Source organism: Cataglyphis hispanica, chromosome 1, assembly GCF_021464435.1.
Source record: "Cataglyphis hispanica isolate Lineage 1 chromosome 1, ULB_Chis1_1.0, whole genome shotgun sequence".
Classification (NCBI taxonomy): Eukaryota; Metazoa; Arthropoda; class Insecta; order Hymenoptera; family Formicidae; genus Cataglyphis; species Cataglyphis hispanica.
Window position 1 is genome coordinate 938,222 of NC_065954.1, and position 17,988 is coordinate 956,209.

The 17,988-nt window shown below is 39.5% G+C and overlaps 1 protein-coding gene across 1 annotated transcript; it reads left to right on the forward strand.

Annotated features, from left to right (window-relative positions):
• The first annotated feature begins 12,495 nt into the window (after positions 1-12,495).
• Positions 12,496-13,701, forward strand: LOC126853475 (craniofacial development protein 2-like). Its single transcript, XM_050599280.1, has one exon. It carries the CDS (start codon positions 12,496-12,498, stop codon positions 13,699-13,701), a length of 1,206 nt encoding a protein of 401 aa, XP_050455237.1.
• Positions 13,702-17,988: the final 4,287 nt, after the last annotated feature.

A 17,988-nucleotide genomic window follows, 5' to 3' on the forward strand; every position in this document is an offset into this window, starting at 1 on the left:
TGTGTGTTGAAAAAAAAACGGAATTATGAAATATTTGGATTTACGATTAATTAGTGACAGATAAAACAAACTCCTGTAGCTCCGAGGTTCGGGTCCATGATTCGCTGTCATCTAGCTGTCGATTTTACGTTAATTTTCAATCCGATTTATAGTGATTAATTGTCGATCTTAGGAAGCGTATAAAAGAGCGCGGGACATTTTTGCGAAACCGAACAGAATTTTTATGTATAATAAATATCGAGCGCACTCTGTTGCTGGTGTATGTTATGTAGATTACCTAAGATTGTAAGGCTAGTACGTAAGAGTTAGGCTTTCTTTGTACATATAAAATACATATCTCGCATAGAAAATATGCTCGATCTAAAGGAATAATTGCAAAATCTGGGACGAATTCAATTGCGATGAGAGAAAATCGCGATGGAAAACAAGGATGTTTTAAAAAAAACAACATATATACAATAGTATATAACGAGATCACAGAAGAATATATATATATATATATATGTACATACATACATACATTCACACACACACAAACACACATGTATGTATGTATGTATGTATGTATGTATATGTACAAGCATATGCGCGAAACAGACAAAATATACACATGCCGCTAATTATCATAATACATTCATTAACTCATCTTTACGAATGGAACCGCGCGAGTGCGTGAATATTGTAGGAAAAAAAGCGATATAATAAAACCTATAAATAAATATAGACATATATATTGTAAATGTATATTGTAAATGTATCGATGACACAAATTAAAACAGTTTGTTACAAAATATCATATAATTAATTCTGTGATAAAAATAATAGGATAACGATCGCGTTCTTAAATATATGTCGAAAAAAAATTCTATATATGTCGAGAAAAAATTCTATATAATTTTTTTTTTTTCATTGAATAGAGAAATTATTTACTTTTTATTGCTATTTTATTAAAAGTCGACAGGAGTGACGGGCGAACTCCGAATTGATATTAGAGATCTCGCACGGTGACAATGTGAAACTCCGTTTTCAGGATTACCAATGCTGAGAAACAAATTCTCAGTCTCGATGTATAGTTGTATGGCCATATACATACCATTGCATCGCTCGCGCGGTCGCACCGCAAAGAGAAAGGATAGAAAAGAATAGACAATCGTGCGATCCTTGTTCCTCTAGCGAATCGTTTTACAGCCGAGATACGGCCTGAAAATGCTTTCTGGCATTTCGTGGGCAAAACGCAGTAGTGCAACAAAGCTAACAAATCCATTTTATATGAATTTTATTTGCTTACGCACATATGTGTGTATTATATACCAATAATATCTAAAAATTATATGTATAATTAAAAATTGTATGATGATAAATAATAACAGCAGAATAATACTTCACAGAGTGAACTAATATACGATATGTAAAGTACGGGCTCTTATTAGACTTGGCAATTCATTGATTTTTTACTTGTTGCTTTTTTATTGATACTTTATGTATTGCCAGCATAATAGAGCGATATGAAGAGCATGATTATTAATTCTTGGCTGACATTATTTTTTAATAATTATTGATTTATAGATGTGCTATCTTGATTTCTTTTTGATTATATCGATTTTATCGTGTAAAAACATCTGCTGCATCTTTACTGCATAAATACTGATAATATGAAAGTATTTATAAGAAATATGTAATATGGTTCAGTGCAAGAGTGTACGGTCTAGATCACGCAGTAGACTCGAGTTCAATTCTACAGGCATCTCAACAAAATTTTTTTATGTGTTTTGTTATATAAATACAGTAAAGTTTACTCTACAAATGACAACGCTTACAACAAACAATACATAATGCTGCATTTTCGTGTCGCAATCACATATCAATAATGGGGTCCTCCTTTCTCGCCGCGCGCTAATATTCGCGCACATTGCATTGACATATGAATATATAGACGGAGCATTATCTACCGATTAAGACGAGAAGGGAACTGATATTCGCGGTAAGGGGGTATTCTATGAACTGTTCAAATTCAGTTACGTTCGGCTAATATTCGGCTCTTTGAGTCTGAATATATGGTGTGTATATATATATATATATATATATATATATATATATATATAAAATATTCTTGTTATTCACAAATCTTTTATGCAAGCTTCATACATAGTCTGAAGATCAAGTGTTGATTTTCATATTTGTCCAAATCTTGAGTGAAGCCTGAACTCTCTTTAAAATGCCTTTTTCGGAAATATTCTGAAAAGCTTTCATGAAGAATACAAATTATCTTTTTCTTCTCTTTTTTCTTTAATTTTATCATCCAAAATTAGCGCATAGGACCAAAACAATGTTCTTTCATCTATAGCATCAACTTTGATATTATTGTTCATATTCTTGTACTAAAAATTGTCGTTAATAGCACAGTTCGATATAACGTTGTTTCGGTTTTAATTATTTAGTTTATTTTAAGCGTGCAGGTAATCATCTTTTAAGCCAGTCCATAGAGTTATTATCTTGAGGCAAAGTGGCTTGCTCAAATTTTATTTTAGAACGTTTTCTTCTACACAAATCACTGTACTGGGCTTATAAAATTCATTTTCTCATCTTTTTAATTCTGGGAATGAGATGTCTCTTCCAAAACCTATAAAACTGCCATTAACAGAAAAAATCTTTGTCTTCATCGCCGTTGTCTTCACTTCTTCACTCTGAGTAAGAAGATTATGTTATTTTTATTTTATAAAACGTTGAATCCAAAATTGTAGGTATGTCAGAGTGGATTCAAAAATAATGATTTCGTTGCTTCTTCAGGCCGAATTAAAAACATGTATGAGTCCAAAGCACAAGTCAGATGAGTATGGATGAGGAATTATAGTTTTCGAATTCATCTTGTTTGCATTATTCTTCATATTTATAAATGATATGATGTTAATAACGACTTCTTGCTTTCAATTATTTATATGATGATCGAGAATATTTTTTACAAATTGCTGATGGTGCTAAGATTAGGTCGGAGTAATTTGTACGAAATATAGGATAATTATAGTTACAAATGTGTACAAATATATACATATATATATATATATATATATATATATATATATATATATATATATAAATTAATATATACAAAAATGTAAAATCCGCTAAACTAATTTTCACAGTGCATATCATATAATGTTAATGCCAGCAATATTATTTTTAAAAATACAGTTAACTTTAAACTCATACTTCAAAAAATATTTTTGAAATTTTTCCTTTTATGTAAAATGTTTTTTTTTTTAAATTGTAGACATTATTTTGTCAACAAAATTAAATTTTTAAATAAAACATATCTTGATAAAATGATGAAAATGATAAAAAATATTTCCTACTTTGTTTAAAAGTAACAAGTTATAATTTCTTTTTTCTTAATAACTAATGTACTCGCATTATATTAAATAAAATATGAACTCTCTATATTTCTTGGAATAAAATTCCATTCAAAATTAATGTGATTTGAAATAATAGTAATAATACTGTTATTGCGAGAGAGTCACATTTCATTTTTTATAAAAACAAATATTTAACTACACTCATACAAAGAATTTCCAATCCATATAAATCAATGTTTCTATTAGCATATATTTTTCATTGCATCGAGTGAGTGCTTTTTTTAAATAAATCTTTTATTATTTTATATAGAGTGAATGAGAATAAATTCAGTGAATAAATTCAGTTATAAAATGAATAGTATTAAAAATAGAAAAATTTTACTCTATAGAAGTCATTCTGCTTTGAATAATATGGATATTACTTTATTTATTGGATGAAATTTTCGAATAAATTAAACATTTCATAGTTTGATAATAATAATATAGATATACAAAGTTCAGAAAGTATCATAGGTAAAGATCAGGATCCTGTGGTTCGTCATTCCCACAGTATTTACCGACTCCAAACCCTCTTTATCTGTGAATTTGTGTGTGTGTGTGTGTGTGTGTGTGTAAAAACTTTGAATACCCATACATTATGTACCAAATAAAATATCATATTATATGAATAATAATGTTAAAAAATAGAGAGAGAGAGAGAGAGAGAGAGAGAGAAGAAACAAAGAGTGACAGAAAGAGAGAAGTATATTAGTTTTTAAACATTATTATTTATATAATATGAAATGTATAATAATGTCCAAAAGATAATGTGTCAGTCATTGTTTTTTTGGACATTATTATTGCATCATTAGACGAAGAGGGATCTGTAATATTTATTACATGTGCAGCATACAATCTCAAGCTACTTTTCATTTTTTTGTAGGAGTTACATACAATTTGACTGTCGACTGCAGATGCTCTTCAGATATAATTATATTTAAAACAGTCCCCTTTCATCTTCAACGCTGATTTAAATATGCAACTTGCATTAATACAGGTCGACGATAATCTATTTCTTTTCTTTGTTTTCTAGTCGGATAAAACAGAAAATATTCTCTCGGAATCCGCGTTAGAATTCGGAAGCGATTTTATTGCGTTTAAAAGTAACCTTAAATTCGGATATTTATGATTATTAATGGATTGACGTTTCAAAATTTTCTTCCACATATCAAAATTGAGTTTTACTAAATTTTGTTTTTCTTCAATAGTTCTTCAAAAAGCCACTGTTACTATTTAGATCTTTACGTAACCATAATTTAAAATCTTGTATGTCCAGCCATTGTGGTCTAAATTGTGCTCTCTTATCTTGTTCTCTTATCTTTTTTTTGAGACCCTTTTCTTCTACGTTGATATTATCAGCACATACAAGATTTTTTTTTGTATTGTTTTTGTGACACGCAAAATCCGCATGAAAACATGCGATGTACACAAGAAATTTTTTTGAAATAAAAAAGAGTGTCATCTGATGACACTTGGCGTATCCAAGCTTTTTATAGCGTCGCTAAGCCAAGCTTCTGATAATTTTTGCTTGAATTTTTTTTTGTTTTCATTGCATGTTTCCATGTTGAATAAAAAGATATTGCAAAAAAGAGGAAATAGCTAGAAAATAAAAAGAAAATGGCAAAAGAATCACAAAAAAGAAGGACAAAGAAAAATAAAAGATAGAAGTAAATGAAATGCAATAGAAAAATAAAGCAAAGAAATAAGTGAAAAGTAATAAAAAAATAAAGCAAAGAATAAAGCAAAGAACTGAAAGAATAAAAGCAGAAATTATAGAAAGATTGAGAAATTGATACCGTGAAAAGATTTGCTGAAGAAGGAATAAGAGTACCTTCGTGCACACGTCGAATCAAGATCAAGTATCAAGTGCGGTCATAAAGGGCGAGACAAAAGGTGCGTTCGGAGAGCACGCTTACACGCTACGAAACGCTAACGCCAATTCAATCGTTCGGCAAGCTATTGTGGCGCTCACGGTTGCAAGTTCCTCGAATGATTTTTGTTGTATTGGAGCGTGAGCTCACAGTGTGAACATGGCGAATATAGATGAAGATAATCATATTAATTTGACATCTCAACGAGTCGCAATTTTGCGTGGGATTGCAACAGTTTTTGATGGAGTTTATTGATTTTACTTCATCTTCAGGCAGTGAAGAAGATGAATATGAATTAGAATATGTTATGCGCGCAAAGGAACGAAGAAAAAAGTTGCCAAGATTGGAAAACTATGTAGAAAACATTGTGCTTGCCTATAGTGATCACCAATTTAAGTCACATTTTAGGTAATTTGGAAATTATTAATATTGTATATTGCATATCTTTTATTACATGAGTTATATACAACAAACCTTAGTTATTTTTGTATGTACACTTGTGCTTTTACTTATACTATAAAATTTATTTGTTTTATGCTTCTATTTTATGCCTCAGAATATCTACATTTGAATTTATACTTGCCATTATCGCCTCGAGATTGAAAAGAGCACATATAGGACTACCTAAATGATTTCTCCTGAGAAGCAATTTCTTATTGCAATATGGCGCATGACAACTCTCATAGATGAGTGTTTCTTGTGAAATTCATATTTTTAAATGTCACAATTGTAGTAGTGCTTGTTTATGATCGCTAATTTTTTTCTTTCAGATTCATATGTGAGAAATTTGACGTCACTCGAGCTACTGCTCTCAGTGCCACACAAAGAGTGATAAGAGCTTTACATGATTTAGCACCAACTATCATCAAATAGCCATCAAACAATAATGTTAATGAAATTTAAACCGGATTTGAAGCTATCAGTGGTTTTTCGAAAATTATTGGCATTATAGACGGTACCCATAAACATACTAGCTCCTCGTGCTGAACCAGCATCATATGTTAATCGTAAAGGACACTATTCCATTCAACTGCAAGTATGTCATGTTTATCCGAACATGAAAGTATGGCCTAGTTTATACCGATAAACTTTAATACATATTAAGTATTAGGATCTGTCAAATGGGCGGGGCTTAAGTAACATGGCGCATCTTAGAGTGCAGTATCAATATCGCGTATGCTTTCGCGTGTAAAACAACAATTTTTATAATCAAATAAAATGTTAATCATAAGTGCAATTTGTGATTGGGCCGGCACAAATCCAAGACAAAGAAATTTTATAGAAGGAGAAAGACTCTTGAAATTCGGGCATATTTTAAAGTGCGGCAGGAATAGCGATGAAAATGATAATGGAGTGATAAGTTTCACTAGCTATTGCCTGCAAACATTAAAACTGAGAGATCATCCTCATCAAATTGATAGTAAAATTTCGATGAATGCTAAAATTTAATGTGTTGTTTGCTCTTGCAAGGCTGAGTTAGGAGAGAAATGCAAACACATACTGGAGACGCTCTTGAATTGCAACAGGTTACATTCATAACCTCTACCTAAAAATGCTTAATAACATAATGTCTAACATAGAATGCGCATTGTTTTTACAGAAACGACATTGAAAAGGAGGAGCTATCATGCACTGAGGGAATGTAAGTGGAAGAAATCCTATCAAAAAGCATTGGGTAATTCCTTGTCCATTACTAGAGCACGATTGTTTCCTCACTAAAACAGAAAAAAAATTCATCTGTAATCAAGAAAATGAAGACAACATTAGAAATTTTATCTTGCATAATCTGTCTTCTTCAGCATTTTCATAGCAAGAGTAAGCACAATATTCATATATAAACAATAACAAATTTCTAATCGTCGACAACGTTGATCTATGTTACGTCCGGTAGACTTCACGAATATTCCTTTTTTTTTCTTCTCTAATATATAAATTATTGGGTCCTGCAGACCGCATGGTTGTTTTCTTTCATAGAAAATCCGTTAGCGACATAAATTTACGTTCTAAGAAATACTACGTCCGACAGAAAAAATAAGCAGGCGAAGTCTGGGAAGCAGGACTGTGTAATCTCGCTGTCGAAAGTCAGCGGATCTATAAATTTAACGTTACAATTCTGAAGGTTCGAGAATTTTAAACAAAAGATAACAGACGGTCAAGCGTTAGAAATATAAAACCATGTGGAAGCGAACGACAAACAGACAGCGAGATATGCAAGCTCAAGCTCAAATATCAGACCCAAGAACTCTAAGCAAAAAGTAGAGCGAGGTCCAGAACAATGCATAGACGATCCGGAGTCGAAAACTCGCGACACTTGACACCACATGCTTGCCTGCCAGACCACCCTCTTACGTTATCTGTTTATCATAAATTTCAAGTGAAATGTCAACCTAGGAGATCAAAGCAAACTGGGGATGACTCAATCCGTAAAATGAAAGCCTCACCCTCACCCGATAGCAACTACTCTCCATTGGTCAAAACTCAGCAAAGATCTTCACCAATACCTATGATCTAAGAATCTAGCAACGCCCTAGGAAAAATCGGAGGGCGTGATTAGAAACAACTATTCGTTAAAATAGATTAACAAACCAATGGAGAGGAGGAGCAAAAGGGCTTAATAAACGTCGGACAAGATCACGCGACACATTCTCTAACGTTCTCTAAAAGTTTATCAGTCGACTACATACCCCGACATACTTGGTCAGAATTATACAAAAGTGTATCGTGTGTTCGCGAAATCACTTTGCGCCACAGTGTATTCCGAGGCAACACTTATCATAGTCCTTCTAGTGTCATTAAGACTTTGTGAACCAACCAAGAACCTTACCGTGAGCGCTGAGAGAATCAACCTTCCCCCTCGAGCTCAAGAGCCAAGGTCTACCGGATTATGTTTTGTAAACCAAGTATCATTGCACTCAATAAATAGTAAGTGCTTAAACTCTTCAATTAGATAGTCCAAAATAATTCTTGGTTAACCATCCAACTAGAAATCTTATTGAATATTTTTGGAATCCTATCGATCGTCAACAATTTAGAATTATTATTAAAATTAAATTATTATCATTACGTTTCTATTTTACTTCCCATACTTCCAAATCAGTCCCATACTTCTTTATCAGTCACCCAGGATCGTTCGCGTTTTGCGGAGCTACCCATGACTCTCTCAGTATCTCTCTCTCTCATTATTCAGTTACTCAGGGTCGTTCGCGTTTTGTGGAGCTACCCGTGACTCTCTCAGTATCTCTCTCTCTCATTATTCAGTTACCCAGGGTCGTTCACGTTTTGCGGAGCTACCCGTGACTCTCTCATTATCTCTCTCTTATTATTCAGTTACCCAGGGTCGTTCACGTTTTGCGGAGCTACCCGTGACTCTCTCATTATCTCTCTCTTATTATTCAGTTACCCAAGGTCGTTCGCGTTTTGCGGAGCTACCCGTGACTCTCTCACTCTCTCTTTCTATCAACTATCAAGTTCGTTGCAAACCCCAAGAATTATTTTGGATTTCTTTATATCCCCGAACCGTTTTTTTTTATTTTTTATTTATTATTATATCCTCCCTCAGTGGAAGGAGTAAATCGGAAACGTTCCTCCCGTGCGTCGGTCAAGCGTGCGCGTAACCGTCGGAATAGACGGCTTAGGAAGAGGTTGGCTCGGGCTCAGGCGGAAATTAACACCTTAAGCGAAATTAAAGTTAATATAAATATTAATGTATCCACAGCTGACACTCCTCGCTCCCCTACCCCAGCTACTTCTCCTCCACCCCTCTCTACCCCTTTAAGATCGGAGTCGCCCACCCCCTTGATTATTATCCTGAGTGACTCCCCCTATTCTTCCCCTCATCGTCCCTCTTACCAGGAAGACCCCCTCGAACTACGGGATACCGACAACGAAGCAGAGAGAGTATCCTCAGAGACCGAGGACTCGTCTCGGTCCGAACGGGAACCGTCACCCCACCGACAAAGCTTTTCCGAGGACCAGTTCCGCCACCGGATATTTGGCCACTTCTCCCCGATTTACGACCCACTTCCGGACGGAGCCATCTGCATAGGGCCCGGCCCGGTGGACCTCGAGGAGTTGCGGACGGCATTAACAGAGAGCCTGCCCGATAGCATAATCCCGTGGTTCGTCCCGGGGTGTAAACATCCTGTCGCTGTTCCCATTGAAATCCTGTGGAGGCAATTCCCCCCTTCTACATGCATCCTAGAGGAAATCCCGTAATACACACACACATAAACACACTAAGACCCATAAATAAAAAATAGTTGAAAAACAATGTATATTAAGTAGTAAGCTAAGGACAATGTTTATTTAGATAATACCAATAATTTGTTCTTGTGTTCTCATTCTTATTTTATTATAAAATAAATGTGAAAATTTGATATATAAATAATTTTCTTGTTAACCCGTTCCCTATCTCATATCCCGAGATCGCACAAGGTCCCGTCCCGGGTAATAAGGATTTAATTCCTTTACCGAAAAGGAGACCACCGAACGAACGGCCTACTGACCGAGTAAAAGCGACCCTTCCGGTCGTTGACCTGTCTTAGGCCCCGGTCAATTCGTTCGTCTCCGAGACACTCGTTGTCTAGCGTTTGTCTAGCGGAGTTAAATAGGTTATGCCCTCCCGCTGACCCTGACTCTAAAGGGTCTGGACGTAACAATCTATATAATTATGATTTTCAGATTTAGAAGATACAATCTCGATTCAAAGAAATCTGAAAAAGAGAACTATGCAATAAATAAACCAGTAATACCAGATTATTTTCGAAGAACAAGATAGTGAATTAATGAACATGATTTATGAAATACAAACGCCGACGTTGCAAGAATGCTGTCTAGAAAAAAACCAGGAATTTAGATTGAAATAGACTGCAGATTTGCAAAGAAACATCAAAATCGTATACAGAGTGCCAGCGGCAGAGACAGTATCGGATAACTGGTACAACTTGCTACGATTTATTGACTTACACGAAAAACAAAAATCCTGACTGGGAAAAGAAATGCAATCGATTCTTTGATACGGGCAATTTTAAAAGTCAATATACTGATTATGGAAAAAAAGGAGAAAGAAGCTTTAAAAGAATTTACGAAAAATAGCAACAATAAAGTGGAAACGGGCCTAATAATTTGCCAAAAAAATCCATGGCTGGCCTACTCCCCCGACGGCATTATCATGAAAGACGGGAAACCCGACATCTTGGTGGAGATTAAATGCCCGTTCAAAGGTAAAAATAAGAATATTGATGAGGCCATTCGCCTTAAATTTGGAAAGTGTTTACATTTTACAGAAAGAGAAATAGTACTGAAAAAAAAACATAAATATGGACAAATACATCTAGGGATGGCAGGAGAAGGGAGTGGGAAGAAGGTCGAAAGACAAAAGAATTAACAAGGAAGAGTTGCTGAGATGGATAGGAAAAGCGGGATGGACAATTTAATGGATGCACGAAGGGAGATATGGAGGGGGAATGGACGTATACTGGGGAAGTGGTAACTCAATAATAGATTATGTGTTGGGGGACGAAGATGTAAGGATGCTGGTAAGTAGGATGGAGATAATGTAGACTCTGATCACCATCCAATCATAGTGTGGATAGAAGGGGAGGAAGAAAAAAAGTTAGAAAGAAAGGAGAGGACGAGCAAAAGATGGGTATGGACGCAAGAGGGTAAAGAAGAATTTAGGAAGGCGCTAGGAAATGTAGATGAAGTGACAGGAGAGGTAGATGAGGTGAGAGATGAATAGAAGGATGGAATGAAGTGAAGAAGAATGGATGGAAGTGGAGGAAGAATACAGTGAGATGAAGAGATGAAAGAGAAGGGATGGAATTACAGAGAAGGAAAGGGAAATAAAAGATGGAGAAAGAAGGAAGAGGGAAAGATGGAATGGAATGAAGGAAGTAAGAATGGAAAGAGTGGAAGGAATGGAGATGGAAGATGAATGGAAGGACAGAGGGTAGAAACTTGGATGGATGAGGAGGAAGGCATAAATAGGAATGAGATAAGGTCAGCGATTGGAAGACAGAAGGATAATAAAGAGGTAGGTCTGGATGGAATTCCGGCGGAGGTGTGGAAATACGGAGGGGAGAGCCTGGAGGAATGGGTGTGGAGAATATGCAATAAGGTTTGGAAGGGAGAAGGATGGATAGATGAGTGGAGTGAGGGGGTGTGTGCCGATATTAAAGAAGGGAAAGGGGAAGAGGGTAGAAGAATATAGGGGGATATCGCTGATTTCGACGCTCTATAAGGTGTATGTTTCGGTACTGGCAAATAGACTAAGCGATGAGGTGGAGAAGAAGGGATTTGTGCTGCAGAATCAGACGGGTTTCAGGAAGGGGTTAGGAACAATGGACAACATATTCATATTGAATTATTTGGTGAATAGACAGCTGGGGAAGAAGAAAGGTAAATTAATTCTTTATAGACTTGAAAGCAGCGTTTGACTCGGTAGATAGGAGGAAATTGGTAGAAGCGATGAGAGAGAGGGGGGTGAGGGAAGGGCTGGTTAGAAGTGAGGATATTCTGAGAGAGACTAGAAACAAGATGAGGAGAGGGGAGGATTTGGGAGCAGGGTTTTGGACGGCAAGGGGAGTAAGGCAGTGGTACCCATTGAGCCTTCAGTTATTTAATCTGGTGACAGCGGATATGGAAGAAGTAATGAGTTGTTACGTCCTGCCAATTTTAAAAACTATATTTTAGCTAGTAATTAAGTACAGCTTTTATCTCTGTAAAATACCTATGGAATATAGAACAATTATTTAATCCATTTGCTTTTATTTCAATTGTTAACTAATTTAATTAATCACTTATCATTCTAGTTCCATATGATTATTTAGCCTAAAAACCGAATATATTTTAATTCTTTTAGTAATAATAATCGAGTGGCGATCGTGGCGCAAAGAGATTTGTGTTTACTTTCTTCTATGCCAAAGATCTCAAGTTCAAATCCAGCCCGAGCTATAAAAATATAAAAATAAAAAACATCGTAGGATTTAACGGTCGCCACCTCTCGGCAGGCAATGGCATAAAAAACCTGCTGAGAGAATCTTGCCTGCAACGGATGGGGGATGGAGTAATTCACTATCTAACGCAGCCGGTCCCAAGCCCAGGTAAAAAAGGAGGGTTCGGGGACAAGGCCAGCAATCTACCCCCGATAAAAAGCATTTGACGCTCACAGGAACGATAATGTGCCTCGGAACAGGACGGATACAAAGACGACGACACTGGCCACGAACAGGAACATGCATAAAGACCACAGGGGAAGGAAGGAAAACAAGAAGCAAATCTGGAGGAAGAGCTTACTAAGATGCGGATGCTGGAATATCATGAGCTGGAATGGAAGAGAGCAGGAGATACTGACGGAAATGGAAGAACATAAAATAGACATATGCGTCCTATCAGAGACCAAAAAGAAGGGAAAAGGAGACAAAAGCTATCCTGGATACATTCTTAAATACAGCGGACCTGAGAAACATAGACGGGCAACAGCAGGAGTGGGGATGTTAATTAAAGACAAATATAAGTACAGCATAGAGGAGACCAGCTATACAAGCGAGAGAATAATGAGAGTGACGCTAGACATAGGCAGGGAAAAAATCCATCTTATCAGCGTCTACGCACCCGACAGCAACAAGAGTGAAAAAGAAATAGATGACTTCTACGAAACTCTGCAAGAAGAAATAGATAAGATACCGGAAGAACACAAAATCTTGATAATGGGAGACCTAAACGCGAGAATTGGCAACGCAGTCGTGGACGGGGTAAAACAAAGATTTAATGAAGCACACATCAACGACAATGGGGAAAAGCTAGTTGCGTTCTGTGCGCAAAATAGATTAAGAATAAACAACACTTATTATGATCACAAGGACCAACACAAGATAACATGGGCAAATACGCGAAGCCAAACATCTATGATAGACTTCATAATCTCGAACAGAGCGGTCCATCCAACGCAGGTCGTCGACGTGCGATCACTGTCCTCGGCGGACGTAGGATCAGATCACCGCCTCGTCCTCGGAAAAATCCGGCTCACCACACAACTCAAGAGGAGACTGCCACCCGTGATGATAAAAAAACTTAACATAGAGTCGATCCAGGACGATACTATAAAGGCTCTGTACGAATGGCGGCTGAGACAGAAGATAAGGGAGAACGGCATCGCAGACGAGGACGATGTGGAGGATGGATGGAAGAAGATCAAGAGCCATATGACCATGGCAGCAGAAGAGGCACTAGGAAAAAGGAGAATAAACAAAAATGCCGCAACACAAGACGTGGTTCACGAAAGAGGCAAAGCAACTGGCAAAAGAAAAGAGGAAGGCATACCTCAATTATCTCAACAACAGGATCCCCGAAGAACGACAGAAATACAAGAACATAAGAAACCTCGCAAAGGCGAGAAAGCGGAGAATCAAGGAAGAATACTGGGCGACCTTCACTGCTAATATGGAACATGATCTATACGGAGCCCAAAGGAAGGTGTGGGGAATGCTAAGACGCAGGAAACAAGAAGTGAATGAATATGTCCAGTCACAGAAAATCTCCAAAAAAGAATGGATGGAACACTTCAGACGGCTGTTCCGGGAGGATGACGACCGTTTACCGGCGACACCGCCAGAAAGGACCACGGTAAACACACAGATCGACGCTGAGCTTGTGGAGTCCCTCGCCAAGACATTGAAGAACAGAAGGGCGCCTGGACTCGATGGGCTGCACAACGAGTTGGTGAAATATGGAGGGAAAGACCTTCACTCGGAACTAGCCAAGCTATTCCAGAAAGTTCCCATCAACAGGACCGTACCCTCTGATTGGAAAAAGAGCATAACCATCCCAATATTCAAAAAAGGAGACAAGAAGAAGCCAGAGAACTACCGCGGGGTGACTCTCCTTAGCGCGGAAATGAAACTCTTCACACGAATCCTGGCAAATAAGATATCTGAAAAAATCCCAATGAGTGAAGAGCAGCAAGGTTTCAGGAGGAACAGGTCCACAATAGACGCAATATTCATAGTGCGCCAGATAATCGAGAAGGCCATCGAATTCGATAAACCCGCCTATATGTGCTTTGTCGATCTGACCAAGGCCTTTGATCGCGTCAGGCTCAGCGACGTCACAGATATCCTGATGGAGGAGAACGTACCTGAGGAAATGATACAAGCCATCAAATCCCTGAACTCCAACACCACGACACAGATCCGCGTCAGCAGTAGCCTGACAGAGGAAATCCCAATTTCGACAGGAATAAGGCAAGGCGACTCACTCAGCCCGCTACTTTTCAACCTTGTAATGGACAAAATAATAGCCGACGTAAGGAGGGCGGACTGCGGATTCAGAACAGACAAAGGAGAATTGACCATACTATGCTATGCCGACGACGCAGTGATAATCTCCGAGAACGAGGATGAACTGCAAAAACTGCTACACCAATTCTATTTGACGGCAACACGATATAACATGAGGATCTCAGTGCCGAAGACCAAATCCCTCGTCATCGCAAAGGAACCCATCAGGTGCAAGCTGGCCATAAACGATGAAATCATAGAGCAGATCATGTCGTTCAAATATCTGGGAGTAGAAATATCCTGTAATCAGAACAGAAAGAAGGAGGTCCAGGGCCAGATCGACAAGGCGGCAAGAATATCTGGGTGCCTAAAAGAAATTATTTGGCGGAACAAACACATGAAGAAGGAAGCCAAAATAAAGATCTATAAAACCTGCGTTCGACCAATTATGACGTATGCTGCAGAGACCAGAGCAGACATCAGGAAAACCAAAAGCATGGTCCGCACGACAGAAATGCGGACTCTCCGAGCCATCGCAGGGTATACACTCAGGGATAGAGTACCCAACGCGGCAATCAGGGAATTCTGCGGCGTCCAGGACATTATCCGATGGACAAGGCAGAGGAGACGAAAATGGAATGAACATGTATCCAGGATGGGGGAGGAAAGGATGGCGAGAATAGCGAGAGATGGGAAACCGAGCTCCAGAAGACCTCCAGGAAGACCCCCAAAAAGATGGATGGACAGCTGGACATCTGGGTCACAGGAGGCGAAATGATCGGAAAAAACAAACTCTAAGCCTATTTCAAGAGAAAGAAGAAGTAATAATAATCGATGGCGCAAGGAATTGAGAATTCCTTAGATCGACGAATCAGGAAGCATTATTTAGAACTAGCTAATTGTACAGCAGTGACTTAATAGAATTAACCTGCTGATTAATTTAAGAACGGACTTGCGAGCGAGTTTTACATGTTAAGTCTCAGCGACGCTCTTTTTCTCTCTATACCTCACTTAGTGAGAAAAAGATTACTCTCTACTTTTATAGGGCAACCTGCTTTCACCGGCTATACCCCAGGGACGCCGAGAGCTAGGACTAACCTAGTGGATCTAAAGGAATGACGTGCGCGAAACTAGTTGGTTACTAGGAAGTTTCACTAGGTATTTTAGGTATATATGGACGCAACTAAGTATATGTAATTCGAAGGTTAATCAGGTTTAAAGAATAGAATTTTAATATTATAATAAAAGAAAGATATCGATTATGGTTACGTTTTTAAGGCAAGCCCGCTTGTATTGCAGGTTCACCATATTGTTACATAAGATATAAATATATATATATATATATTGCGACGATTTTTCCCTTCGCGATCTCGGAGCGCGTCCGCCGTCGCGATCTCTCCGTCGCGCGGATGTTTCGTGGCGCCGGCGAACGGGAGTACGATTCGCCGGTCGGGAGATACGGGAAAAGGGTCGATCGTCGTCAAAAACACAAGGAAATCGAGAAATGGTTACACGCCGGGAAGGAACGGGATGGAAGGTGTTCCGCGCGTGCCGTGACGAAGCTTTAATACTCGCGAGAATTGCAATTGGGCGCCAGATACGGTCTTGCACGTATCAATTTTCGTCGAATACGCGAGATAAGCGCGAAAAAGACGCGAAGAAAGAAGTCGATTTCGTCACGGGCGGACTAGCTCACCTAACGGTAGAGGGGCAGGGCGGATGTTGAATTTACGCGATATGGAAGCAAGAGGCCACACAGATAGATCGACAGACACGCGAAAAAGAAATTAAGTTCGTCAAGCGTAACACAGAAATAACAACTTTATTAATTTGGAAACGGTGCGTCCGAATGATGAACAAAGATAAACGGAGTTATGCCCGATGTCGATAATTTTGCCGAAGCGAGACTGGGTGTTCGAAACGACTTAGCGCCATCGAGACTAAGACGCCGTGAAGTCATAATCGGCCGGGGCCCGAGCGCAGTTCTACCAGGTCGATTATCGGACCCCTCGTGGATCGATAATATTCCGCTCGCTGTTCGGACAGGCTACGCAAGCACCACATGCATCCGGTGCACCTCTAACATGCACCGCGCAGACATCGCTCGAAACGCTCCATACACTATTACGCATTAATCGCGAATTCACTCGATCGCTAATCCACTTCGAACGAGGCATTCGACACCCATAAACCGAATTAATTTTGCGCGAAACACACTCACACTCGACGACTAACCGACGACATACATGATCGCGAAACACACTCACACGGCACGACAGACTACTCACACATACCGGACTTAGACGCTAGACGGGCGACAGATTTCGCGACTATCAGATTACGCCGTATTATCGAACCGCGATCTCCAGAGAGACGACTTACGCTGACTCTACCGCACGATATAAATCGAATCCGCGAAACCAATGATCCGGACGCTTCGGGGCTCGCTTCGCTTGCCGACGTGGTCGTGTCACAATCGCACTTACGCTAAGGCCAACGCGACAAACACCAATAATTTCGAGCCGAGCTCGAACGCACAAATAACGCGAAATCGCGGCCACGACGGCAGAACGAAGGATTCCGGACGCGAATTCGCGGATTCGCGCGTGGCTACTTTAGGGCGGGATAACCTCACCGGTATCGATGATCTTCCTTCGGGAATCCGAGGATTCGGCAGCTTCTCCCTATTCGGCCTCTCGAGATCCTGCCGCTCTCCCTCGCACCCACTGATCTCTCGGCCGGGATCCCTCCTCGCTCTCTCGCTCACGCTTCTCGCACTCGCTATCGATCGTAGTTCTCGCCACGACACGTCTATCGCCTTCTCACGCTCGCGCCAGTCTGACCCGGGAGCACCGCGATCTAGAATCGGTAACGCCGGGCCAGCCGGGGATGCGCAACCGGGGTGCGTGTTATCACGGCCAATCACGCGATAACACGCGAGGCCGCTGCCTGACGGCACGCTCATGATCGTACCGGGGGCGCGCGCACCCCCGAGATCGCGATCAATATATTTTCCACGGGGCCCTTCGGAGAGGGCCTTGGCGAGTTCCGCCGGGATCTCGGAAACGAGGAACGCAACGGTGTCCCTCGCCGACCTCCTCTTTTTCCCGCCGTGTCTCGCGGCGGTGAAGCTCCTTCGGGATCCTTCGGGATACGTCTTTGCACGGTCCTGCGTCGAGGCGCGAGGATCCCCCTTGTCCTCTCGCGCTTCTCGCCTCGCTGCTGAATTCGGTTGATAATTCCTTTACTGTTTTTCTTTCGTCCTCCCGAAGGTCCTCTTCCAAGTTGTTGTTATCCTTGTTTTTGCTGCGGCCGTGTTCGCTTCTCCGGTAAGGCTCCCGTGTCGTATCAAAATAAGGAAATAATATCATAATTAAAAAATGAAATATATCCGACAAATAACGCCCCTCTGGAGATTTCGGTACGGCTCTAATGTTTTGAGACTGGCGC

What these genes read in the sequence shown, in the direction of transcription:
- LOC126853475 (XM_050599280.1), top strand. Translation starts at nt 12,496, where the DNA reads ATGCATAAAGACCACAGGGGAAGGAAGGAAAACAAGAAGCAAATCTGG.